Genomic DNA, 25,524 nt, shown 5'->3' on the forward strand with positions numbered 1-25,524 from the left:
CGGGTCACGTGACGGGGGGCGGAGTGACGGCGCGTCCTCACCTCTTGGAGGGAATTAGCTTCCCAGGCCGAGAAGGGAGGGGATTCGGCCTCGGGAGGGTGGGGGGCGTGACATGTCTCTCGAAGATCCTTTTTTTGTAGTCCGAGGGTGAGTGACAGCGATGCGGCAGGACACGGGGTATTGTGTCCCCTTGCCAAACCAGTGCCCGCGTGCCAGGCGGTGCATGTCAGGCATTCTGGGCACCGCCGTCGGGATCGCCCAGTGGCCATGTGGGGAGGGGTCCGCAGGGGGATATGAGGGTCTCCTGAGCTCTCAACCTGTTTGGGGGCGTAATGGTGGGCGGGAGGACCGCCTACTACCCCCCGGCCAGCCGCGCCCGCTGTGCCCCTGCCCGCAGCGAGGTGCAGAAGGCGGTGAACACGGCCCGTGGGCTGTACCAGCGGTGGTGCGAGCTCCTGCAGGAGAGCGCGGTGGTCGGACGCGAGGAGCTGGACTGGACGACCAACGAGCTGCGGAATGGCCTGCGCAGCATCGAGTGGGACCTCGAAGACCTGGAGGAAACCATTGATATCCTGGGGGGGTGGGGTGGCATGGGAGAGTCCACTGCAGGGACAGGGGGCGCTGAGAGCCAGCCCTTGGGGGAGGCTGCACACCTAGGAGGTGTTGAGGACTTTGAGGCGTAGGAGGGCGCACGTTCCGTCGGGCTCTGGCTTTGACTCTTGACTAGCCGCATACGCATAGTGGAAGCCAACCCCGGCAAGTTCAAGCTCCCAGCTGGAGACCTTCAGGAGAGAAAAGTGTTTGTGCAGAGGATGCGGGAAGCAGTGCAGGTGAAGAGAGTTTCCGATGGGGTGAGGAGGGTTGGGGTGTCTTTTTACTCTCTGATGCTGTCCTTATCTGTAGGAAATGAAGGACCATATGGTCAGCCCGGCAGCCGTAGCCTTCATGGAGAGGAATAACAGGGAGGTAAGGCATTCCCACCCAGTGCCCTCACCCGCTGTGTCTCGGGTTGATCCTCAGAGTGCAAGCCTGGCCCCTCTGTGCATTCGCCTGTCTCCTGGGGACCCGTGCATCTGTCCTTCTGCATCCGTCCTCATCTTCGTGCAGTTGTCTCCATGCTGTCTACCCACCTGCTCTTTCTGGATGAGCACAACTGATTTCTCTCTGTGTGTATAATCCCTTCTGCCCCCTCCTGTGGGTCTACTCTACAGGTTTTCTCTGTGTGTGGCAGCCTGTCTCCGTTTCTTGCTCTCTGTGTTATTGTTTCCAGGATATATGTTGACCTTTTTTCTTTTCTTTTTTTCTCCTTTTTTTGGGCCGTGCCCAGCAGCACGTGGAATCTTAGTTTCCCCAACGGGGGGTTGAACCCTTGCCCCTGTGGCCCCTGCATTGGGAGCTTGGAGTCTTAACCATGGACCACCAGGAAAGTCCGTGTGCTTTTTTTTTTTTAGTCTGTGTAAGCACTTGACCTCTCTGATCATGGCCTCTGAGTGGATCCCTGTCGGCCTTGGGTAGATCCACCATTTCCCTTTTGTGGGTGTGGTCGCCCCCTGTGTGTACCCACTCCTGTCTTTTGTGCCCATTCTCTCTGCTGCCTCTGTGTGTGCAGCTTTTCCCTCTGTGTTGTTCATTCTTTGCATGTTGTGTAACAGCAACCTCACTCGATACACCTACATTGGGGTCTGGAAGGGTGGGGGACTGAAGCCTGCAGCAGCTTGGGGTCCTGTGTCAGGATCCACATGCCTTCCAGGTGTGCTGTTTTGGGGATTAATGTTCAAATTCTTCTTATTTCTTAAAAAAAAAACCCACAAATTCTTCTTATTTGTTTATTTAGCTGCATCAGGTCTTAGTTCCCCCACTGCATGTGGGATATTTTTTTTCATTAAAAATTAATTAATTTTTGACCGTGCTGTGTCTTTGTCACCGCACAGGCTTTTCTCTTGTTGCGGTGGGTGACTGCTCTCTGGTTGTGACGGGCCCAAACCTTGAGGGTTTCAGTAGCTGCAGCATGTGGGCTCAGTAGTCGAGATTCAAGGGCTCTAGAGCACAGGCCCTGTAGTTGTGGCACATGGGCTTACTTGCTCCATGGCATGTGGGAATCTTCCCAGACCAGGGATTGAACTTGTGTCTCCTGCATTGGCAGGCGGATTCTCTACCACTGAGCCATCAAGGAAGCCCCAACCTGTGGGATTTTAGTTCTCCAACCAGGGACTGAACCCATGTCCCCCGAATTGGAAGGCAGATTTTTAACCACTGGACCACCAGGGAAGTCCCTTAAGTTCAGATTCTTAAATACCTGTGTTTATAGGTTTATAAGCATGCCAGGGTTAATTTATTAAATCCTTGTTCCATCCTCAGGAAACAGGGTTTATAGACCTCCCCACTTTACAGGTGAGGAAACTGAGGTACAGGGAAGTCAGGTGGTATCACCTTGAGGTCAGCTTGCTAGTAAATGATGGCCCAGAGGAGCCCAGGCCATTCTACTCCTGAGACTGTCTTCCTGAGTAGCCACCATCTAGTCTCTGCCGGGAGTGGGCGACCCTCCCTGAGCCTGCTGTCTGGGTCCCTACAGATGGTGACAGGCAAGCCGGCCACCCTGAAGTCCTCCAGCGACTTGCTGGACGCCAGTGTGGTCTCGACCACCTCTCGCTACATTGAAGAGCAGCAGGCCACACAGCAGGTGCGTGCAGGCGGCTGGCAGCCCCAGGCTGGAGGAGACTGCGGACAGCTCAGGGCTCCATGCCAACCTCAGTTCCCACCCTTTCACCCTGCAGCTGATCCTGGACCAGCAGGATCAACAGCTGGAAATGGTGTCTGGGAGCATCTCAGTTCTGAAACACATGTCCGGCCGTGTTGGGGAGGAGCTGGACGAGCAGGGCATGTGAGACCGGGACCCTGAGGGTGGGCCAGGAGCCCATGGCCGGCTGCTCTGGTGTGCACAGAGCCTCTAGGAGCTGATGCCTTCCTGGTCTTGGCAGTATGCTGGACGCCTTTGCTCAGGAGATGGACCACACCCAGTCCCGGATGGATGGGGTCCTTAGGAAGATGGCCAAAATATCCCACATGACCAGTGGTGAGTCCCCTGGGGTGGGGGAGTGGGGGGGGTGCTGCCTCCCCTCTGTGAGCTCTGACCCTCTTGCCCCCAGACCGCCGACAGTGGTGTGCCATCGCGGTGCTGCTGGGGGTGCTGCTCCTGGTCCTCATCCTCTTCTTCTCTCTCTGATCCTGGGCCTCCCCAGGGGGCGGTCCCTCCAGCTGCGGGGGGCTGGCAGGGCCCTGCCCCCGAGAGGACTGGGAGGTCATGCCGGGAGAGCTGTCCCAAGGCTCTCATCTGGAGAGGACCCTCAGGGCTCCGGGCTGGAGCCTCTACCACCAGTCTGGTCTTAAGTGTACTTAGGGGGTGGTGGAGGAGGGGGACCTCAGACACACCCCTCTCCATCTCTACTCCTCAGAGCCATCACTTTGCCCCTGTGCCTTCTACATGTGCCAACTTAGAAATAAAATCCCAGCCTTTATTATATATGTTTGTATCCTACGATATGGTGATCTGAATTGGTGGCTGCCCCAAATGGGAACTCCTGTTCTAAGACCCCTGCTTGCACACCCTGGGGCCACGTGCGCATGTGTGCCCATGTGTGTTAGGGATTTCAGCGGTCGACATTCAGTGCAGAAAAGACTATTCTGGTGTATTTCTCAGATTTCATGATGGATCATTTTAGTACCATCAAAAAAAATTCAACCACTGATTTTTCCTTAAGTTTTTGAACTTCAGCCTAAACATCTTTTGCTTGTTCTGTGTCTCCAGTAGGTGAATCCCTTAGCTGGGGAGCTCAGCTGGGACTTCTGAGGCGCCTCTCAGTACCACAGGGCTCTCTTGTACACCAGGTCACTTCCATCCTTTTGTGATGCAACGTTCTAATAAGGTGTGAGTGTGTGCTCAGTCGTGTCTGACTCTTTGAGACCCCATGGACTGTAGCCCTCCAGGCTCCTCTGCCCATGGGATTTCTCAGGCAAGAATACTGGAGTGCATTGCCATTTCATTCTCCAAGGGATCTTCCCAACACAGGGATCAAACCTGTGTCTCGTGCATTGCAGGCAGATTGTTTACTGCTGAGCTACCTGGGAAGCCCACTACAAGGGAGCATTTGTAGATTTAAGGACTTTGTTGTAGAGCCTGCCTGAGTCGGAAATGATCTCTATAAGCTGGGTAAACTTGGAAGTGAATCTGCACTTACTGTCGTAGATGTTTCCATCCTGAGCATTATGTAATTTGACATCAGAATCACCCTTGTATGTTTGACACATTGTAAAGTGTTGTGTGTTACAAGGCCGTCTGTCATCCCATTCAGCCCCAAAGGCTGATTTGTCAAAAAGAACCAAATATGTACAGATTCCGTTTTTTTTTTTTTTTTTGGCTGTGCCACGCAGCTTGCAGGATGTTGGTTCCCTGACTAGGGAGCGAACCCAGGCCCCCTGCAGTGGAAGTGGTCTTAACCACTGAACCACCAGGGAAGCAGGGAAGTCTCCCTTTCTTTTAATTTTTATTTTTCTTAATATATGTATTTTATTGAAGTATAGTTGACTGTTTTTCCCTTTTTTATTGTTTTTAATGCAAAACTACTACCACTGATGTTCTGATTCAGGTTGTCTTGATCCATTCCATATTTGGTTCTCAGTCTTCCTGGGCTTAAAAGACATGCTTCTGGGGGTCTGACACCACCTTGCTGGGATTGCCTACATATTCAGACAGGACTTTCTGTTCCTTGAGGTGACTTTGGACCAGTCACCTCAGGATTTTTGTTGGTGATGCTGTTGGCTCCCCCAAGCCCTACTTTCTGTTGGCTAAAGCTAGGCTTCAGGACTCCAGAGGGGGCTGGCCTTACTGAAACATGCACAAGTGACCCTGTGAATTGTCACCCTCAATGATCTTCCCTGTGGAAGTCTGAGGCTCCCTCCAGTCCCCATGGGGTGGTTGGACCTGGACTGGGTGGAGATGGAGGCCGTCTACCTCCCCAGCATGGATATCTTGATTTGATGGACTCTCTTAAGATCAGTCAAGTTTTCCCACACTTCTTGAGACATCTCTAAATTCAGGGGCCCCTAAGGTATGTTTTGTCTTTTGTTTCAGTTGATAGAATTTTCTTCTGTTCATATCCTCTTTAAAGCCATCCTGACTTTATATATTATATATATATATATATATATAATTTTTTTTTTTTGCTGCACCATGAAGCATGTGAATCTTAGTTCCCCTCGATCAGGTATCATAGAATCTATGCCCCCCTGCCCTGGGGGCAGTCTTCACTTCTGGACACCAGTGAAGTCCCCCAGTGTTCCTCTGAATGCACTGGTTTAGGATGGGGTGATGGGGTGTGGATGCAGGTTCAGGACTTGAATCTAGAGCTGGGGTGTCAAATACCATGGGAGGGGATGCTGGGAGACCCCAGAGCAGGATTTAGGGCTTACACCTGTGAGGGAACAACCTGGGGTAACCTAGAAGGAACTGGAAAGTATTGGCTGCTTGAGTCTGAATGCAGTCCCCCCTCAAGCTGGCTGGAGAAGGACATGGCACCCCACTCCAGTATTCCTGCCTGGGAAATAAATACCTTGGATGGAGGAGCCTGGGGGATTACAGTCCATGGGGTTTCAGAGTTGGGACACAACTGAGCAACTGAACTCAAGTGACATTAAGGCATAATGTTTGGCATGGCCATCCTGAGTGTGACACCCTGGGGTATGGAGATGTGGATGTATGGAAGAAGGGCGGCTCTGGTGTGCAGCGCGTGGGACCCACCACCCCATGCCCCCAGTGAGCAGCTGGCAGCAGGGCTGTTACAAAGGCGTTTAGTTTATTCTCCTCATCAGTATCACTGATGTCCTCACGGTTCACATTTCCCAGTGCGGCTCCTCCTCTTACAGTAGTCATGTGCAATCTCACTTATGGGCCCAGGGTGGGGAGGGGCTCGGCCCAGGGCAGGGAGGGTGTTGGCACTCCACGCAGACAGATTGTCCTGCGTGAAAGAGGCGAGGGTGAATGGGCGGCCGGCGGGGGAGGGGGGGTGGCCCCCCCCCCCACAGTCTTTTTTGCGTTGGTCGGTGGTTCTCCATGTTCCTTCCTGGCTGCCCGGGCTTGGGGGTCCATGCAGCGCAGCGCAGGGCAGGGTGGGCTCGGGTGGAGGGGGCAGGGAAGGCAAGAAGGAAAAGCAGCAGGCCACCCAGGAGCAGGAAGCAGGGCGGGAGGGCGCAGGGGTGGCTCCCGGGGTAAGGCACAACCCTGTCTTTGGCTCTCCTGGTGAGGAGTTTCCTCCCCTGCACCCCTGCCCAGCCCCGCTCCCCACCCCCCAGACCGCCACACACAGTCCAGAGAGCCAGGGGGGCACCTCCTGGGGTCCCTGAAACAAGAGGGCTCTGCCACCCAACCCAGTGCTGCAGGGGCTCGAGGAAAAAGGCAAGGAGGGGCTGGACAGAGGCCTGCCCAGGACAAGGGGGTGGGGAGGGAGAAGACCCCAGTCCCAGAGAGCTGGCCCCCACTAAGGCCTGGAAGGAGGGGCGTGCCTGGGGACTCCGGCTTCCTTGTGGGGTCTGGCTGGAGCCCCAGCCCCACCCCTCGGCCTTGGTCGGCCCGGCAGCTTGCCAAGTGACCAGGATATTGTGCTTTGGGATCTATGCTGGGGTGGGTGCTGAGACCAGGATTGGGGGGGGCGGTGCAGGGTAGGTGTGACTAAGGTGCTTGTGCTTTAGTTGGGGGTGTTGACTCCCCCCACACACTCGAGCCAGCTGAGGCCACGAAAGCAGAGTCCCGGGACCCCAGCTGGACTGATCCCCCCACCCCTGCAACAAGCAGATGTCAGGAAGGACCTCCCCACCCCGGCCCCACAGGCTGGCGGGGGCTCCTGGGGTTTCGGGGGGGGGGCAGGCCTCCAAGTCAGGTTTCAAGGGTCCAGTGGGCCCCCACCACCTCCTGTAGTCCCCTTGCTTTTGGAGAGAGAGGCTGCTGGGAGCAATGGGCGAGTCAGATTGGGGAGAAGACAGAGGCATGAGAACAAGGGCTGGAGACAAAACTGTGAAATTGCAAAGAAATGACACCCAGTGGGTGTGTATGGGGGAAGGGGAGTAGAGTTAAAAAAAAAAGAACCCTCTGAGTTTACATGTAGAACTCAAAAATCTGGGACACCCTTGCAATGGAGCCCCATGGGGGAGGCATCGAGGGGTGAGTGGGAGCTGGCCGGACCCACAGGAGCCCAGGCAGAGCGGGGCTTGGGGGGGCCCCACCTTGGAAACGCACACCCACACTCCACACACATGCGCAGCACATTCAGCCTGCCCCCTGGCCCCCCCACCCCGTCCTGCCTTCCACAGCTCTGGGGACCAAAGGGGACATCAGACCCAGTCCCATTGGTTTGAAAAATAAAAGGAATCTTATACTTCAATATTTCATTAGCTAAAAAAATGTTTTAAAAAGTATGTACAGGGGGTGGGGGCTGGGAGCCCTGCCGAGGGGGCGGGGTGGGGTGGGGAAGGGCGGGAAAGGCAGCAGCCCCCTCCCCCTAGCCGGCTCCCCTGGGTTCCACCCCTGGTCCTACTGCCTCTTATGTCTTCATTTGTTTAAGAGCAAAACTTCTACACACGCACGCGCGCACACACACACACACGCACACCCACACACTTCTGCACGCCCGGAAACCTCTCCTCCTGTCCTCAGAGACCTGCGGTCTGCCCCCAAGGGCCCCCCTCACTCAGGACCTGCCCCTCTCAGGCCCCAGGGGACTGGTGATGGCAAGAGGCTGAGCACGGGGAGGGGAAGAGAAGGGCGCTGGGCCTGCCACCGCCCACCACCTTGGGTCGGCCAGTTTCTCTGAGCCTCAGTTTCCTCAGTTGTAAAATGGGCAGTCCTCACGGCCTCGCCTACCCCAGCCCCCAGGTGCAGGGACAGACGAGGGAAACAGGAAGGCGCTTTTGGAAACATGGAAGCACTGGGAGGTGGTGGTGGGAGGGGTCCTGAGAACCCGGGGGCCCCTGCAAGTCCCGAGGGGCTGCAGTGGGGGGCGGAGGCTGAGGAATGCTCCCGCTTGGTGGCCCAGGGCCTGGGAAGGGGGTCTTCCCAAGCCCCCCCCAGGCTGGCCCCTCCCTGTGCCTGGCCTGGTGAGTGGGGAGAGAGTCACTAGGGGTTAGGAGACGGGGAGCAAGAGCCCCCCGACTGTGCATGAGTGTGTGCTAGAGAAGGCCACGCGGACCTCGCACCACCTGCCATCCTCTCCCAGCCCGGATCCCCGATCGGCTTGGGGTCAGGGGATGGGATGGGGAGGCAGAGGAGCTGGGAGCATGCAGCACCCCTCGTGGGTCCTGGGGAAGGACAGACAGTAGCTCGTGACCAGGATGGCGGGTGGGTGTGACAGGAGGGGGAGTGTGGCAGCCCCGAGGGGGGGTCCACTGGGGGTTACTGGAGGGCCTCCTCGGCTGAGGGGCCGGCCTCGCCGTCGTGGCTGGCCGTCTCGAAGCCGTGCTCCACACCCATCATGTCCGGCTCTATCTTGCCCGTGTAGCTGATGAAGGTGGTGTAGGCGTCGCCCTCGGCCATGAGCGGCTTGACCTTGGGGATCCAGCTCTTGCGCACAACGCGGCGGGCGTTGGTGCACATGTCGGCCGCAATGGCGTTCATCTCGCTCTCCTTGAAGTTGGGGGCGAAGTTCTGGCAGTAGTCTGCAGGTGGAATGAGCGGGCCTGGGTAAGCGTCCCTCCCAACAGGCACTCAGCTGCCGCGGTGCGGGCACCCCCCCACCTCAGGGCCCCTCTGCCCACCCCTCAGAGCTGAGGGGCTGAGGCCTTGCAGATGCTTGCCGCTGTTGCTTAGCTGCTCAGTCATGTCTGACTCTTTGCAACCCCATGGACTGTAGCCCACCAGGCTCCTCTGTCCATGGGATTCTCCAGGCAAGAATACTGGAGTGGGTTGCCATTTCCTTCTCTAAGGGCTCTGCCCGACCCAGGGGTTGAACCTGCGTGTCCTGCTTGCCAGGCAGATTCTTGACCACTGAGCCACTTGGGGAGTCCGAGATCTTACAGACAGCATGCTACACTACATCAGTGGGCCCAGGCTGGACCCAGCTGGGCCACGTGTGTGGGATGTGTGGATCTGATGCGGGACACCTGGGTGCTCTTGAAAAACAGGCGTCATTTGCTAGAATTTAGAAACTGGGAGATTTCCACTTGAAAACCTAGACTTCCCTCCTGACAACTGGCTGAGGCCTGGGGTGGTCTATCACTCCCATGACCAGCCTGCATTGGAGACCCTCTCCTATCGGCTTTGTGGCTTTCCTTCAGTGTCCTTCCCCAAGAAATCTCTAACCAATCACAGCCCTGTTCCCAAGAATCCTAGATTGAACTTCAGAATCCTTCTTAACATCAGAGCCTACCTACTGACCCATCAGGGCCAACACCGAGAAAAGGACCCCCAGCCCGACCCCAGAACAGAAGGCACTCACATTTGACGGCGTGGAGCACGCGACTGTCCAGCGGTTTGCGGCTGGGGTTGTTGCTGGAGGAGCGGATGCCGGTGCCACAGCTGTTGGCCAGCGTGTTCCTGGGTGAGGTACAGGGGAGGGGAGTCAGGCCCCCGGTGGCAAGCCCCCTCAACCCCTGGGGCTCTGGCGGGGGCCTCACCGGTCAAAGAAGGAGGCCAGGAGGCGCCGCAGCAGGACCTTGTGGCGTGTGCCTGCGCTGACGTGGCAGTTCATGAGCTGCGCCCTCGTGATGTACACGTTGGTGCCTGCAGGGGGAGGGGGCGAGAGGATAGCTAGGGCCGACCAAGACGACCCCCCCGCCCCACCCCAACAACTCAACCCACAGCTGCCTTCTCAACACTCAGGAAAGGAGAGAGACTGTGCCCCCAGCCACCATGAGTCCTGCGGCCAAATTCTTAAACTCTGTGTTGGTCAACCCTGGAACCACCCCCACGAAACCATTGACCTATGCCAATGTGGCCAAAAATGCTAGCCGATGTTTATACCCGCCTCTGGGGTGGAAACCTACAGGCAAGCCTTTGATTCGCATCAATATGAAGGGGTGTCAAGGGCCCCAGGACCCAACCCAAATGGGGTGTCGGGGGAGCTGAGGGCTGAGGTGAGGCCAGCCCACCTGTCACCAGCTCCAGCTTCTCTGAGGGGTCACCCTCGTCGTAGAGCTTGGGGTGGCAGCGGTTGCCAATCTGGTTGATGAGCTCGGCGGGGAGAGATGCTAGGTCCTGCCGCACTCGGATGCGATTCCGAGACTCAGGGGCCACCTGCTCAGGGAGGGCCTCCACCTTCTCGGCTGTGCAGGGGGGAGAGAGGTGTGCTGGGGTCGGGGTGGCAGTGGTGGGGAGGGCAGTGGGGCCGGGCTGGGGCTTGCAGGGGCACCTCACCAGTCTGGCCGACGTTCATCATGCTGTACATGGTGTACATGTTGCAGATCTGCCGGTACTGCTCGTCCGTGCCCTCCTCGCCCGCGTCCTCCTCCTCGTCCTCCTCGTTGTGGTAGGAGCCGGGGCTGTCGCTGGTGTAGGCGCTTGAGGTGCCGGGGCTGGTCCGCTCTGATGTGCTGGGCCCGCTCACACCGCCTGCTGCCGCCGCCGCCGCACCCCCAGTTGGTGGCGCGGCCCCTGCCCCCGCTGCCACCCCGGTGGGTTGTGCCGCCGCCACCACGGGGGCTTGCTGGGCCGGCCGGTTGACAGCCAGGTCTGGCGTGGAGAACTTGGCCATCTTGCGGCTGCCATTGCCCCCGCTGCCGCCCCCGGCCTCCTTCTGGCCGCTGTCCCACAGCCGCTTGGCCACGGGCGTGCACTGCACAGAGTCCGACTCCTGCTGCTCTGTCTTGACACGCGACACCAGGGGCAGCGGAGTGCCGCAGGCCGGCCAGCTCGACGTCTGCGCCACGGGGCTCTGGGGCTCAGACGAGGGGGCCTCCTCAGCGTGCAGGCCCTGGGAGTCGCAGCTGGGGGAGCTCACCTTGAGGAAGAATTCGGTCCCCTTCTCCATGATCTCCTGGATCTGCAGAAAGCCGGCCGTGTACATGAGCAGGAACTGGTCACCCATGTTCATGCTCAGGCGGCCCGTGTAGCAGAAGCTGAGGATCTGCTGGAAGGACTGGGGCTGCACAGCCGCTGGCAGCTCCACCACCGCGCTCCGGCTGCTGTTGAACAGGTCCCGGAAGTAGGAGCTGCTGGCGGCCAGCACGGCCCTGTGGGCCTTGAAGGCATGGCCTTTGACCACTACCGAGACGTCACAGTACAGGCCCTGCAGCCGCTGCTCGTTGAGGCACTCCAGGATGCTGTTGCCAAAGTTCGGGATCTCCATCTGAAGGGTCTGGGCCATGGCGGCGGCAGCTGCGCGGGCGAAAGGGAGAGACGGAGGGGCGGGGTCAGGTGGCCGACCCAGCCTGATGCCGGGAGACAGGCGGGAGTGTGGACAGCAGCCACATGGTGGAATCTGCCAGGACGGTAAGAATCGCAGGGGCCGCCCACTCCTGTCCCAGCACGGCCTGGCCTCTGTGACATGCTGGCCAGTCAGCTAAGCTGGGGTGGCCCATGCTGGGTTTCTTTCTGCAGAAAGAAGGGCAGGGACTCCCCAGGTGGTCCAGTGGCTAGGACTCCATATTCCCAATGCAGGGGACCCAGGTTCGATCCCTAGTCAGGGAACTACATCCCACATGCCGCAAGTAAGAGTCCCCATACCTCGACTAAAGACCTTGCATGCTACTGCAATAAAAATTAATAATAAAGATGCCTCATCTAAGACCTGGTGCAGACAAATAAGGAAACATTAAACATAATAAAGGAGGGCAACGGCATCCTTACACGTCTGTGCTTCAGCATTAAATGAGATGACACAGGGAGCACCCCATGAGCACTAACCAGCGCTAGCACTACACACACAGGTAACTGGCATACCAACACAGAGAAGGTGGGCTCATCTGATCTTTCACACTGCCTTTGTGGGGCTGAGCACGTGACCCAGAACCACCATTTGTTGAATGACTGAATGACCAATCAAGAAACCCTGAAACTGCGTGAGAACATAACATAGTCACCAGGGCAATGCAAATCCAAACCACAGTGAAACACCATTTCACATCCACCAGGCTGGCTAGAGAATCACAAGGACAGAGGAGCCTGGTGGGCTACAGTCCACAGGGTTGCAAAGACTCAGTCACAACTAAGCAACTAACACACAGGCAGGCTAGCACAAAAAGATAAATACTCTCAGTGAAGATGAGAAATGACTCGGGACCCTCCTACAGTGGTGGTGGGAATGTGAAGTAGTGTAGATGCTGTAGAAAACCGCTCTTCAAATGGTTAAACCTGAAGTTACCATATGACACAGCGATCCCACCTCTGGGAATGATACCTGAGAAGTGAAAACATACATCCACCAGTGATTAAGACTGAGTATTTGTTGTTGTTTAGTCACTAAGTTATGTCTGACTCTTTTGTGACCTCATGGACTGTAGCACGCCAGGCTCCTTTGTCCATGCGATTTCCCAGGCAAGAATACTGGAGTGGGTTGCCATTTCATCCTCCAGGGGATCTTCCTGACCCAGGGATTAAACCCGTGTCTCCTGCATTGGCAGGAGGGTTCTTTACTGCTAAGTAAAGAACCGGGGAAGTACCATGTGAATGTTTACAGCAGCACTATTCACAATAGGCAAAAGGTAGAACCAATGACCTCAAAGGTAAATGGATAAACAAAATGTGATCCATCCACAGTGGAACACTACTCAGTCATAAAAAGGAGCAAACAACTGATACACGCTACAATTAGGATAAACCCACAAAATATGGTAAATGCAAGCCAGACAAAAAGACCACACATTATATATATTTAATTTCCCACAAATGTGAAATGTCCAGAATGGGCAAACCATAGAGACAGAAAGCGGATTTGCAGTTGCCTAGGGCTGGGCAGTGGGTGAGGGGTAGGGGCTGTGAGGATCGGGGAGACGTAAGCAAACAGGAACAGGGTTTCTTGTCCTCGAGAGAAACGTCCAGTGATTGTGATGACATACGCACAACTATGAACATACTAAAAAGCTCTGAACCAGTACGCTTTAAAAATGGGTGAACTGCTTGGTATGTGCATCTCAAGCTGTTAAATGAAAAAAGATATTATAAGACTAATGTCCCCTGTGCAGAACTGAGGATGAGACTCGCCATGTACAGTCTTTGTTTTGTTGTTTACTTGCTAAGTCGTGTCCAAATCTATGCGACTGTACCCTGTCAGGCTCCTCTGTCCATGGGAATTCTCCAGGCAAGAATACTGGAGTGGGCACAGTCTTAGGGTCTTTTTAAATTTTGAACCTGGTGTATATGTTGTCTATTTACCAAAGTGTGTGAATTCACACTGAAAACATCCCAAGGGCTTTAGAGGTGGGTGGAGAAAGAAATGTGAATTTAAGGAACTGCCTAATAAGACCCTGCTCAGGGAGCCCACCCCCACCCTGACCTGCAAGGTACTACCTGGGGGGCCCTGGCACCTCTCAAATGTAAAAACTTCTGCATCACAGCCTATTCCATCAGTGCATGTTCCCATCCAGGAGGAACTGATCAGGCGAGGATGGCACATCTGATACTTTGGGGGCAATCATAAAAGGGCTTGGAGGGAAGATGTGACTTTACAAGTGACCCCCTCCCACCCCACTGGAAACAGTGAGTCCCCTGCCATTCTGCTGGTGTGGAAGGCAGTGGTCCTGAAAGAGCAGGCAGGGGAGAGAAGAGAGGCCTGAACAGTCAGGCTGGTGAGAAGACAGTAGGAAAGAGTGTGTGCAAACACCCTGGGGTAGGAACGGCCTTAAGTTTCTCCAGCTGAGAACTAGGGGCGTGAAATCAGCCCCATAGGCTGCAAAGAGGACTCAGGGCGCTCATGCAGTCACACGCTGACTGCTCTGGTAGGCTGGGTGCTGGGAGGGCAGGGCCAGTGTCTCCCTCAGGGTCTCCCAAATGGAGCAGCTCAGTGTGTACAGGTTTGAGTCTGCAGAATCAGGCTGGCCTTATCAGTGTTCATTTCCAAATGAAGAAGCAAAGATATGGAGCCCCTGGTCCCAGAAGCAAGTCAGTTCTGGAGCCAGGACTCACGCTGGCCCCAGAGTACAGCCCTGAGCCTACAGGCATGTGGCCCCTTCTCTTCCTCCATGGAGCCCTTTCTCAATGAATCCAGAGAGGGTCCAACTCTGCACTGCATCCCCAGTGCTCAACCCAGAGGCAGCTTAAAACAGACCTAACGAACAAAAACCTGAAAGGTGCATGAGCGCTAACGTGGGAGTAAGAGACGAACAGCTGATGGGGCTCTGGTTAGTTCCTGCCCCAGGGCCTCTGCACATACTCTTTTCTCCTTTCCTCAGCAAAATCAATGTCACTATCATGAAAAACAAAAATGCCATCAGGGGACTTCCCTGGTGGTCCAGCGGTTAAGAATCTGTCTTGCAATGCAGGAGACATGTGTTCGATCCCTGGTCTGGGAAGATCCCACATGCCGAGGAACAATTAAGCCTGTGCATCACAACTACTGAAGTCTGTGTGCCCTAGAGCCTGTGCTCTGCAACAAGAGAAGCCATTGCAATGAGAAGCCTGCACACTGCAACTAGAGAGTAGCCCCGCCTGGTGCGACCAGACAAAAACAACTCATGCAGCAATGAAGACCCAGCACAGCCAAATAATTAGTAAGTAAGTAAATAAAATTTTAAAAACACTGCAGAGACAGCACCAAGGGAACAGGTGACTGACTCCTAGCAGCTGGGGTGGGGAAGCATCAGGGGAAAGGGGAGCTTGGGTGAGGAGGGTAGAGGGCTGAGGCTGTAGAGATATGGATGTGGATGCTTTTGGGGCTGAGAAGGGCATTCCACTCCTAACTGCACTTGGTGTGCTGGACAAGGCTGCATCCATTTCCCAAAGGCTACCAAGGTGCTCAGAGCACCCAGCAGTGAAGGTGAGCGGTGCCCCACTCATGGGTGGGTCCCAAGAAGCTAGACTGCAGGGCCTGTCCCCCCACTGAGAATTCGTGCAGGGGGCTTTGTGGGGAGCACTTAGCTTGGGAGTGCTAATATCCTCAAGATAACGGGAGGGAACGGAGACACAAGAAGGGGGCTCCTGAGGGTGAAAGCCAACCTGACATCCAGGCTGGCATCTACAGGCCTCACCAACCCCATGGAGCCCCAGAGCCAAGCACCCAGGGCTCTGAAGGTTTCAGTGAGCAGTTTAGTGGGGGGGAAGGTTTTACAAAAGGCTGATGCCATCAGTGCACAGGAACCCCCCCCCCCCCCCGTCCCCTTGCAGTGACAGGGAGCAGGGTGCTCGCTCTGCCGTGCTGCCCCTGCAGGTAGGACAGGATGAGGGGAAGTGGCCGAGGCCACTGGAGACCCCAAAGACCCACCCCTGGGCTCCCCTCCCTCTTGTGGCTCCCATCCAGGCTACCCAGAAGAACAATGGTCCAGGGTCCTCCCCCTCACCTCTGCCAGCCTGTGAGGGAGGAGGCATGGAGCTACCCTGGGGTTTCTAGAAGAAACAGGGCTAAGAGCTGGTGCTTGACCTGCATCACCTGTTGGTGGGGAAGTGGTTGGATGGGGAGCCGGGCGGGGGGTCTCTAAATCACCAACAGTTCTGTCCTCACCAACCTGAGCCCCCCGCCCGCTCTGCCCAGTGCCCCGCAGCCAGACCTCGCCCGTGCCATGCACCCTACCCAGAGAGCCCACATCGTCCTCAGCCACCCTCAGGTACCCGCCACTCCAAGAACTCTCCAGACTGGAGAAGATGGCCTCTTCTGCACGCCCCCCACCTGCAACCCTAGTGCCCTGATGCTTACCTCTGAGAACACTAGATCCCACTTGATTACAGTCTCCCCAAGGGCAGAGAACCTTCTTTGAACTCTCTCCTCACAACTTGGTACACCAGCCTGTGCACCTGCTGGGGTCCCCAGATCCCCCTGGAGGGGAGGGGCAGCCCCCAGCCACACAAAAGGCCAAGAGGACCCTCCTGGCATCGCTGCTCCTGGCCCTGAACGAGAGTGGGTTTTCCCCACAAGATGCAAGGCCACAATTCACAGTTTCCATATCTCAAGCCACTCAACAAATATTTGCCCAGCACCTGTCTGGGGCAGGAAGCGCCCAGAGCTCAGGGCAGGCCATCACCAAGACGGGGCCCTGACTCTGGAGCTCACGATCCGGTGAGAGGCACAACCATTCATCCAGGTCACACAGATCCATGAGCTACAGGTCCTCGCCTCTGACCTCACCCAGCAGAGATCTGGAGCTGAGATCTGGGGGGCACCAGGGGGTAGAGGTGGGGTGACCTAATGGGGCAGGGGCGGGCTTGGAAGGTGGCCCTCAAGGCACAAGGAAGGCATGCAGAGCCTTGAGGAAGAAGCAGGCACGATCCTTCCAGAAAGTGGACTCCGGGCTCTGCTGTGAACTACGTTGTATGTGTGTGCATGCTAAGTTGCTTCAGTTGTGTCCGCCTCTTTGCGACCCCATGGACTACAGCCCGCCAGGCTCCTCTGTCCATGGGATTCTCCAGGCAAGAATAATGGAATGGGTTGCTGTGCCCTCCTCCAGAGGCTCTTCCTGACCCAGGGATTGAACCCATGTCCCCCAACCCAATTCATAAGCTGAAGTCCTCATCTCCAGTGTGGCTGTATTTGGAGACAGGGTCCTATTTGAAGGTCATTAAGATTAAATGAGGTCAAAAAAAGTGGGGCCCTCATCCAACAGAACTCTGTTCTTAGGAGGACGAGAGATTTCTCTGTCTACAAGCACACACTGAGGAAGGGCCATGTGAACACACTAGATCCCAACCAGAACCTGACTGCACTGGCCTCTTAAGACTTCCAGCCTCCAGAACCGTGAGAAAATAGATGTCTGTCCAGTCACCCAGCCTATATGGTACCTTGTTATGGTGTCCGAGCAGATTGGCATCTACTCACCCCACAGCTCCCTCATGGGGCCCCTCGCCTGGACCTCCCGCCATGGACGGAGACTGGCATGTACCCCAGATGCCAACACAATGTGTCCTCAGTAGACCTCTCGCCCCCTCAAGCCTGCTTGGGTCACGGTGTGCGTGGGCTCCCGCCCTCCTTGCTTGGGTCAAGACTCCCAGATTGGACTTCCCTAGAGGTCCAGTGGTTAAGGATCCACCTACTCCAAGAAGGAAATGGCAGCCCACTCCAGTTTTCTTGCCTGGAGAATCCCATGGACAGAGGAGCCTGGTGGGCTACAGTCCATGGGATCTCAAGAGACTTAGCATTATTTAAAAAAAAAAAAGACTCCAACTACTAAAGCAGTGATCCCTGGTCTGGGAGATTCCACAGGCCCCAGGGCTGCTACGCTCAGGCGCCCTAGGGCCTGTGTTCCCTAACAAGAGAAGACACCGCAGGGAGAAGCCCTCGCACCGCAGCTAGAGAAAGCCCCTGTGCAACAACAAAGACCCAGCACAGCCAAAAAAAAGAAAACAAAAAAAACACACCAAAACCTCCAGATTCACACCCCTGACTCCTTCAAAAGCAGTTCTCACCACCTGGGCCCCTGTGATGTGTATGGGAGCCCTGCATGGTAAGGCTCACCCACTCTCAGACCTAAAACGCAGGGCCCAAGATGGTCACAGCTCTTCAAACTCTCCCGATCACCTATCTCGAATTTCCAAAGTCAGAGCCCTTCCCAAACCCGATTCCTCTGGTTGCTTCTCCTGCTCGAGTTTTCCTCCTTGGCGCTTCTCACCATCTCCCGACTAGACATGTTCTTGGCTCTGTGTCAGTTCCACCAGGGCAGGGCCTCCGCCCACCTGGGGACACACTGCTGTGTCCCCTGCCCCAATAACCAGGCGAGCACACGGTGGGTGCACGATTGTTGCTCGTAGAATGAATGAAGAATTACTTCTGTTACCTCCAAATGGCACGCGTGCTAAGTCACTGGTCATGTCTGACTCTTTGCGACCTCAATGAACTGTAGGCTCTGCCCATGGGATTCTCCAGGCAAGAATACTGGCGTGGGTTGCCAGGCCCTCCTCCAGGGGATCTTCCTGACCCAGGGATCGAACCCTAGTCTCTATGTCTCCTGCCTTGGCAGGTGGATTCTTTACCACCAGTGCCACCTAGGAAGCCCCGCTTTCAACCAGACTCCTGTTTTAGTTGCAATATGACTAGAAAAGGTCTCCGAGGCCAGGCAGGGGTGCCACCCGCAACGCGGTGGGGGCCGCTGGGGGTGGGGGGCCATGTCCCCGCCCAGGGCTCAGTGAACTGGGGATCCCCACTGATGGCTCCAGCTGCCCGACCACCAGATCCCGCTGGGGTGCTGCAGGCTTGGAATGGAAGTGCTCGTGTGGCAGTGCAGTTCCTGGGGGTGGGAAGTGACAGCTCTTCTTTGAGGAGGGCGCTCTGAAGTCCCCAGGGGCTGGCACTGTCTCTTTCCACTGACCTTCCAGGGGAGCGGTGAGCTGCCCGTGGACATGCAAGCCCATTAAGGGAACCTGCCAAGCCCATGTATAAGGACTGAAGACCCCCCTGGAAAGCTCCACAATCCTTCACTCAGCTCAGCAGGAGCTCAGAGTCATGGCTGGGGGGTGGGGCGTAGGAAAGCCGCACACCCCCACGCTTTTTCTGGGGGGTGCATTCTTGGCCCAAAGCCAGGCGGACCCTCCCTGAAGCAGCTTAGGCAAACACCACCTAGTGAAGAACCAGGTGACAGTCAGCCACACAGGTCTTTTTCATGTACATGCACATTTAATGCCTATTCTTTTCCCCTGAAAAGCTCCCATTAACTCCACAGCGGGTAACAGGATGAGCAACCCTAGGTGGCCTGGACATTGCCCCGGCTGTGCACCAGCACCTGGTGAGGCTCGGTTATTCCTCTCGCCAGCCTCTGAGGAAGAAATGAGTCCTCTTGCCATTTTACAGGAGGAGAGGGAGGCCCAGGATGGCACCCAGGCCCCGTGGCTCCAGTTCAAGGCTGGCCCAGGCTTCCCTGTCTTCCACCTGGAGGACAGGTGGCCACCACTGCTAGAACCCTGTCCTGACTGGGCAGACTGAGAAGCTGGAGCCAAGACAAGCCATGCAGGGAGTTCCAGGGCTGGGGTCTGCGGCCCACCGGAGCCCCCACCCAAGGGCTCCGGGTGCCTCTTCCCGCTGCCCCTCAGGAGGCTTTCTTCCTCCGTACCACCCCCCCCCCCCCCCCCCCCACTATTCTCTATTCTTCCTCCTCTCACTGCCACCTCCGGGAATGAGCAGTCTAGCCTGCTGCCTCTCCCTCCCTCCTCCGCTCTCCTCTTGCAGGACTCGGCAATCTGGCCTCCGTTCGCCTGCAGCAGCTCCTAGAAGAACCCAGCCGGGCCCCACCCGCCTCCCAGTAGGACCACAAGCCCACCTTTCCGAGTTACCTCACACTCCCCAGCGTGCTTTCAGACCCGGAGGGCACCGAGCGGGGCGGGGAGGCAGCTGCAAAAGTCCTGAGGTCACATTGGGTGGCTAACACAATGGATTCGGGTGGTTACTGGGGTGGGGTTGCTGAGAGGTGCTTGGAGACCCTGCAGGGCCTTGGCAGGGTAGAAGAATTAGAATCTTGTTTTTCTAGGATCAAATATCCCTTGCAAAGTTCCCAGTTTAGAATTATGCTTCCCTTCCCTTAACGCCTAGAAAACATTATCCCTATGAGTGCTCACCACCCCCTAGCCCCATGTCAGTCTTTCCCAACTATAAAAGGAGCAGCCACCTCATAAGGCTGTTTTAAGGATGAAACCACCTTAGAGTAATGCAGGGAGATTTGCAGCCTGTGTCCAGCTGCTGTTATTAGAGATATCCCCTTCTGTCCTGTGACCCCTCACAGGACTGCAAACTCCCTGAACTCAGAGGAGGCATCTTCTACTGCTCACCACCCCCCAGAACCTTAGGCCATATCTCATTAGTCACAGGTATTTACGAGGGCTCCCCCACTGCCTTCTCAACATCATCCGATCGCATCCCAGACACTAACCTCTCATGTAACTCTCATGATAACCTCGCAGCAAGGAGACCACCCGCGGCCCTGCTGCCACGGGGCCCAGGTCACTCTGCGGTGGGGGCTGCCCTGTACAGTCTACGAGTTGCACTGCCAGTCCCTACTCCCCAGCCCCAGCTGTGACAACCAAAAATGTCACCAGACAATCTTCTAAGTGTCCCCTGGGCAGGGCAGAATCAACTCTGATTAAGAACCCCTGCTGTGCAGGAATGCCTGCTTGTCCCCACTTATCAGACGCAGAAATTGAGGTGGCAGGTGAGGTCACGACCTTTGCTCAGGCTCTCCTGGCTAAGCAAGGTGGCGCTAATGGTCGAATCTGACTGCTCACCACCTTTATCCACCTTCTGCTTAATTCAGTCAGTCCTCACAGGCGGTGCAGTGGGAAAGAATCTGCCGCCTGCCAATGCAGGAGACACGGGTCAACCCCTGGGTTAGGAAGGTCCCCTGGAGGAGGAAATGACAACTGACTCCAGTATTCTTGCCTGAGAAATCCCATGGACAGAGGAGCCTGGTGGGCTACAGTCCATGGGGTCGCAAACAGTCAGACATGAATGAGCACACACACACCCCTCAGGGTCTCCAAGGATGCTGAGACCTTCGCATCCTATCTGTCCACAGGAGACAGGGGCAATGACCATCACCGGGCCCTGGACACAAAGTGACAGCCACCTAGACAGTCCCACTTCACAGCTTCTGTGGCTCAGAAAGCTCTCTAGGGGAGACAGAGGGATGACACTCTTGGCCAAGGGGACCCAGGAGCAGAGGCAGGGAGGCGGGCCCACATGCTCATGCTAGGCACAGGCCAAAGTGAGTTAAAAGTGGGTAAAAGTGCTCAGAGCAGCTTGGCACCCAGGAAAGGGATGGGAGTGATAAGAAGCAAGGAGGACCTAAGAGAAGGAGCCAAGGTTGGTACAAACACCACCTCTATGTCTTTGAGGCCAGCTCACTGTTGCCTCGAATGCTGCAAGCCCCACCAGAACCTGGCAGGCCATCCTCCAATACAGGCTCTGGCAGTGACATTGAGGAGCCGGGTCAGACCTTGCTAGAACAACCTGAAACCCTCTCCAAACCCCGTGCCTTCAGGCTGACCTCCACGACAGGTCCTGCCAGACTGACCAAAACTCATCTCACGGCCTGGCTCAGGAACCCACTGGGGCACATTTTAAAAGGCTTTGGATGCAGGCCAAGGGGTCTGAACTTTGCCTCTGGGGGTGAGGCGGGGATCCAGGAGACCCCGAGATCAGGTGCTTCTTTTCTGGGAATGGTACTAAGGATCTCCACCTCCACACCAGGGTTGGTCTCCCTTCACTTCTTTCCTCATGAAGACAAGATGTTTAGGGCTCTGAGCTGGCGCCTGGCACATGCTCAATGAAGGCTTTCAATGTGCTGTCCCGTCTGCCTAGAACATTCACCCCTCCCTGCCCCAGCTCCCCACAATCCCCATCCCCCCTGCCCCCAGCAGGCTGACTTATTATTCAGAGCTCAGCTCACCTGAAAGCCTTCCCTGACCCCTTGAATCTAATGCTTTGCCCCCCACCCCAACACCATCACTTCACTCCATTTTACTATATTCCTGAACATAGGGCTATCAGAAACACTCTTGATCATTTGTCTGTCTGGGGTTGATCACCTTCACTAAAACAGAAGTTGCTGAGAGCCACTCCCTGGGCCCCAGCAGGGAGTTGGCACCCATGCGACATCACACTGTCCCCAGGGTCCCTTTACTTTGTGGCTCTCACCCACCAGGCTATTGTGGCATTCCTCTGGTGCCCTAGGGCTGTGCACCCTACATCCTCACAGAAAAGTAATTACGAAGAGTGCTTTCTCCAGCTCTAGGCACACGGACTCACTGCTCCTTTCTTGGCCATCCACGCACAGTGGCCTGCTCCTTCCAGTCTCTGCCCGGCTTCCAGCTAGCTCTATGACTGGAGGCAGCCACCCCCCACCCCTCAGTACCCAGCCTACAGCCCTGCTGAGGCCCCAGTCTGCAGCCAGCCTCAGCCCAACCAGGCAGGGAGAAGGCTTCATTACGTGGGGCTGCTGGCCCAGTTTCTACCCCTCCCAGAACCAGGAGGCCAGCCAAAGCGGGGAGGAGGGCCCAGCCCAGGTGGGGGCAGTTCTAGGAACTCTGGGGAGATCAGGGGAAGGGAGGTGATCATTAAACCTAGATCTGCCTGATACCACTCAACCCAGCCGTTTGTGGTTCCTGCCTCACGTGCTAAGGATCTCAAGTCAGCGTTCCCAGGACCCATTGGTAACAGCCTTGCAGTTAGACTCCCTGAGAGAAGGAACAAAAAGTAGGGGTGGTCTGACTGGGGACCAAAGTGAGCAAAAGACAAACTAGGGGGAAAAAAAAAGTAAAAATCCAGCCAGGCTCCATCCTTATAACCACCTCCCTCTGCCAGCCCACAGCTCTGTGATCCCTGACCTCTCGGCTCCCATTAAGAGAACGGGGGTGGGGGGGGGGGGGTGACCTAGTCTCTGGGAGAGAAGCTTCCACTGATTTGGCTCCCTGGGACATCAGGAAAACTTGGTCCACAAGGGTACGGACCCATCCCTTGGGATGGGCAAGAGAAAAGTCCTGGACAGGGAATTCCCACCAGGGAATCCAGAATAGTGGGGACCTCTTCTCGTCAAGCCCATCAAAGGCCAGCTCCAGGGGACCGAGGGTTGGGGCTGACGGTCAATCAATCCCAGCCCACTGATGTCTAGTTGGGCTCCATTTGGAGCCTCGGTTTCCCACCCTATACCACAGAGAAGACCTAAGCCGACTTGGTGGTGATGGTGAGCCATCAATGAGCTCATCTAACCAGCAAGCTTAGCACAGGGCCTGGCCCAGGAAATGCACCCCAGAGGACAAGCACTGGGATGGGTAGCACCAAAGGTCTGGGTACCTGATTTGAGCCCCTTCTTGGTGACCCGCATTCACCCCACCAGAGCCTCCAAGACACAATGAACAGAGCTTTACAAGCTCACCTCACAGTAACTCACCTGCAGAGAGCTGCTGCCTGAAATGCTGGGAGATCCCAACCTCTAGGCTTGAGCCTCAAGGGTCTGATCACAAAAAGTGCAGATAGAATCTCAGGACCCTAAACTACTCAGGTAACAGTGTGTATGTATGTGTCTACCTCCCTGCAGATATCTGGGGTGGGGGTGGGCCAGAGGGTGGTAGACAAGATGCCGGAGCTAGGTGTTCCAGACTATGTCCTAAGCTGTCCAAACAAATACCCACTTGGCCAGTTAGCCCCTTGGAGCAGCCCGCAGAGGCTTGCCCAAAGGGTAGGTGGAGGCCCAGAACCTGGCAGGGATGAGGTGTGAGAAAGAAGAAACCCCTCAGCTTTGGCCCCAAGCTAACACCTGGCCAAGAAAAGAGGGGGGCGCACCTTGGCACGTGTCTTTTGATCATACAAGTTTCTCCAGACCTGCTCCCACACCCCCTCCAGCCTACTTAGTCCAAAAGCTTGCCTCCCCTTCCCACTCCCAAAGCTCCTACCAAAGTTCCTCAACCTACCTGATAGCCCCCGCATCTGGCTCTCGCAACCTGCAAGCCCTCTCTTCGAATCCTAACCCCAAGTGACCCCCGCAAACATCCCAGGGATCTCCTAACCGCCCCCACTCGAACTAACTCCGCCCACACCCACCCTGCCCCACTTCCTGGGCTTCTCCTCAGCCGCCCCCAAGCTTGTAACCTGACCCACCTCCTCATGCGCCCCGACGGTACCTGCAAGCCCGGGCCCCTCCCCGCCCCCATCCCCCGCCTCAGGGCCGTTTCCCTCCGGCCACGCCGCTCTCTCCTCCTCCCCCATTCCGCCGGCCCTAAGCCTGACTCCTCCTCCCCCTCCCCCTCCGGTCTCCCCCGGCGCCTCCTCACTTTCCCTCCACCAGCCTCCCTCCAACTTCCCGGCCCCCCCAGCACCTGCCCCGGCATGGCCTCGCGCCCCTCTCGCGGGGAATGAGAGGAGGAACTCTGGGCCTGATCCCGACGCCCCCAAGCTCCGCGGCCCGGCCCGGAGCTGAACACTCAAGGCCGCTCGCGGGGGCCGGGACTCTCCGCACTCGCCGGCCCGGCCACAGTGTAGACTGCCAGCCAGGTTCCTCTCCTGTCGGAGGAGGCCCCCATGTCCTCCCCTCTCAGCCCTTAGCCGGACCTCGGATGCCCTCGGGCCGCCCCGGCTAGAGGAGGCCGGAACAGGGCCTGGGGCAGGCCGCCTCACCTGCGCCGTGGCCGCGCTCCGGGGGCTCCCGGCGGGCTCCGCAGCGGCAGCTGAGGCCGGGCCTGGGCCCGGGGCGCGCCCCCCTGCGCCGGGGCCTCGGCCTCCGCCTCCGCGGCCTCCGCGGCCTCCGCCTCAGCAGCAGCGGTAGCCGCGGCGGCCATTCATTGTGGGCCAGGCCGCCCCAGCCGAGCGCCGAGCGAGCGCAAGGCGCGCCGCCGCCGCAGCCGGGCCGGGGAGGAGCGGCCGTGGCCCCGCCCGCGCACCGCCCCCGGTTCCCGCCCCCGAGGCTAGGCCAGCCGAGCGCCGAGTGAGCCCTTCGTCCCTCCTCAGTCTCCTCCCTCTAGCCCTCGGAATCCGGGTGGCAACCTACGCTATGCTGGAGAGTTCGAGTCCCGATCTCGCCACTTTTTAGTCCCGCGACCTTAAGCAAGTGCTGTGTCTTTCGGAACTTTAGTTTCCTGGAATAAAACAAAGAATAATGCCTGCTGTTTATTGTGCCAGGCACTGTTTTATAGCTTCTTTATGGGATTATCTAGCTTAAACTTCACAGTAATATCTTTAGGTAGAAATTATTTTATCAACACACACACACACTATAGAAAATAAGAAAAAGAGGCATAGAGAGGTGAAAAAACGTGTTCAAGATCACACAGCAAGGAAGTGAAGACGGGTGCTAGATTCAAACTCAGGCCCAAGAAACAAAAGTAAAAGTATGTGTATGATGCTTATGCGATTCCATTCTAAGCATTTAACTCATTTAATTTTCGTCACAACTCAATAACGAACGTTTAAAAGTTTTGCCCATTTTGCCAACGAGGAAATACAAGCAGAGGGAATTAAGAACAAGTAGCAAGGAGTACTGGAGCCAGTACTGTACTGGGTACTGTACCCAGCCAGTACCGACCACTATCCTGTTTTCCTACAACAGTTAGAACCTACTCAGGGTTTGCTATGTGACAGCCTGCTCTGCACATTTTCAAGGCATTCTGCCCTTTAATCTTTGCTCTGTCTTGGCAGTTAGGAGTCTTTTTTAACAGGTAAAGGTGAAGCCCAGAGAGTTTAAGTAACTTGTCAAGAGCATGTGGTACTACGGGGATTCAAACGCGGTAAATCTGATTTGAGACTGAGTGATTCCTGCAGGGTGCCCTGAAATGATGTGTTTTACAGAACCCAGCACACAGGAGACGATCAGTAGGTATTGGATTTCTCCGCTTACCGCCCCTCTTCTGAGCCTCACCTTCCTCATCCGTAAAATGGGGCTATTGACTTGTCTCTCCCCCACCCCAAGGGAAACCTCAGTGACTAAGGC

General features: G+C 56.4%; 2 protein-coding genes across 5 annotated transcripts; one reads left to right on the forward strand and one right to left on the reverse strand.

The window, feature by feature from the left end:
• The first annotated feature begins 4 nt into the window (after positions 1 to 4).
• On the forward strand, positions 5 to 9,519 carry STX10 (syntaxin 10). 4 transcript variants are annotated; one of them, XM_020887073.2, is made up of 8 exons: positions 5 to 147; positions 398 to 567; positions 736 to 830; positions 904 to 966; positions 2,573 to 2,680; positions 2,775 to 2,881; positions 2,979 to 3,073; positions 3,806 to 7,603. In XM_020887073.2, exons 1-8 carry the CDS (start codon positions 113 to 115, stop codon positions 3,904 to 3,906), a joined length of 774 nt encoding a protein of 257 aa, XP_020742732.1. In that variant the 5' UTR covers positions 5 to 112; the 3' UTR covers positions 3,907 to 7,603. The 4 variants fall into 4 exon arrangements, with proteins under 4 accessions (XP_020742732.1, XP_020742736.1, XP_070319337.1 ...); XM_070463236.1 differs by lacking the exon at positions 3,806 to 7,603 and adding an exon at positions 9,366 to 9,519 and having other exon boundaries at positions 7 to 147; XM_020887076.2 differs by lacking the exon at positions 3,806 to 7,603 and adding an exon at positions 3,147 to 3,520 and having other exon boundaries at positions 8 to 147.
• Positions 5,831 to 24,448, reverse strand: NACC1 (nucleus accumbens associated 1). Its single transcript, XM_070463216.1, has 6 exons — positions 24,216 to 24,448; positions 10,397 to 11,356; positions 10,132 to 10,305; positions 9,658 to 9,763; positions 9,480 to 9,577; positions 5,831 to 8,700 (listed from the first exon to the last, which is right to left on the reverse strand). Exons 2-6 carry the CDS (start codon positions 11,343 to 11,345, stop codon positions 8,438 to 8,440), a joined length of 1,590 nt encoding a protein of 529 aa, XP_070319317.1. The 5' UTR covers positions 11,346 to 11,356; positions 24,216 to 24,448; the 3' UTR covers positions 5,831 to 8,437.
• Between the last annotated feature and the right edge of the window lie 1,076 nt (positions 24,449 to 25,524).

The sequence above is a fragment of the Odocoileus virginianus genome, chromosome 3 (genome assembly GCF_023699985.2).
Source record: "Odocoileus virginianus isolate 20LAN1187 ecotype Illinois chromosome 3, Ovbor_1.2, whole genome shotgun sequence".
NCBI classification, from domain to species: domain Eukaryota; kingdom Metazoa; phylum Chordata; class Mammalia; order Artiodactyla; family Cervidae; genus Odocoileus; species Odocoileus virginianus.

Excerpts from the sequence above, each read along its gene's own strand:
- STX10 (XM_020887073.2), top strand. The coding sequence starts at position 113 with ATGTCTCTCGAAGATCCTTTTTTTGTAGTCCGAGG. Across the intron at positions 831-903 it reads GGATGCGGGAAGCAGTGCAG|GAAATGAAGGACCATATGGT; the intron begins GTGAAGAGAGTT and ends CCTTATCTGTAG. Across the intron at positions 2,681-2,774 it reads AGCAGCAGGCCACACAGCAG|CTGATCCTGGACCAGCAGGA; the intron begins GTGCGTGCAGGC and ends TTCACCCTGCAG.
- NACC1 (XM_070463216.1), bottom strand. The coding sequence starts at position 11,345 with ATGGCCCAGACCCTTCAGATGGAGATCCCGAACTTTGGCAACAGCATC. Across the intron at positions 10,306-10,396 it reads GATGAACGTCGGCCAGACTG|CCGAGAAGGTGGAGGCCCTC; the intron begins GTGAGGTGCCCC and ends CCCCCTGCACAG. Across the intron at positions 9,764-10,131 it reads GAAGCTGGAGCTGGTGACAG|GCACCAACGTGTACATCACG; the intron begins GTGGGCTGGCCT and ends CTCCCCCTGCAG.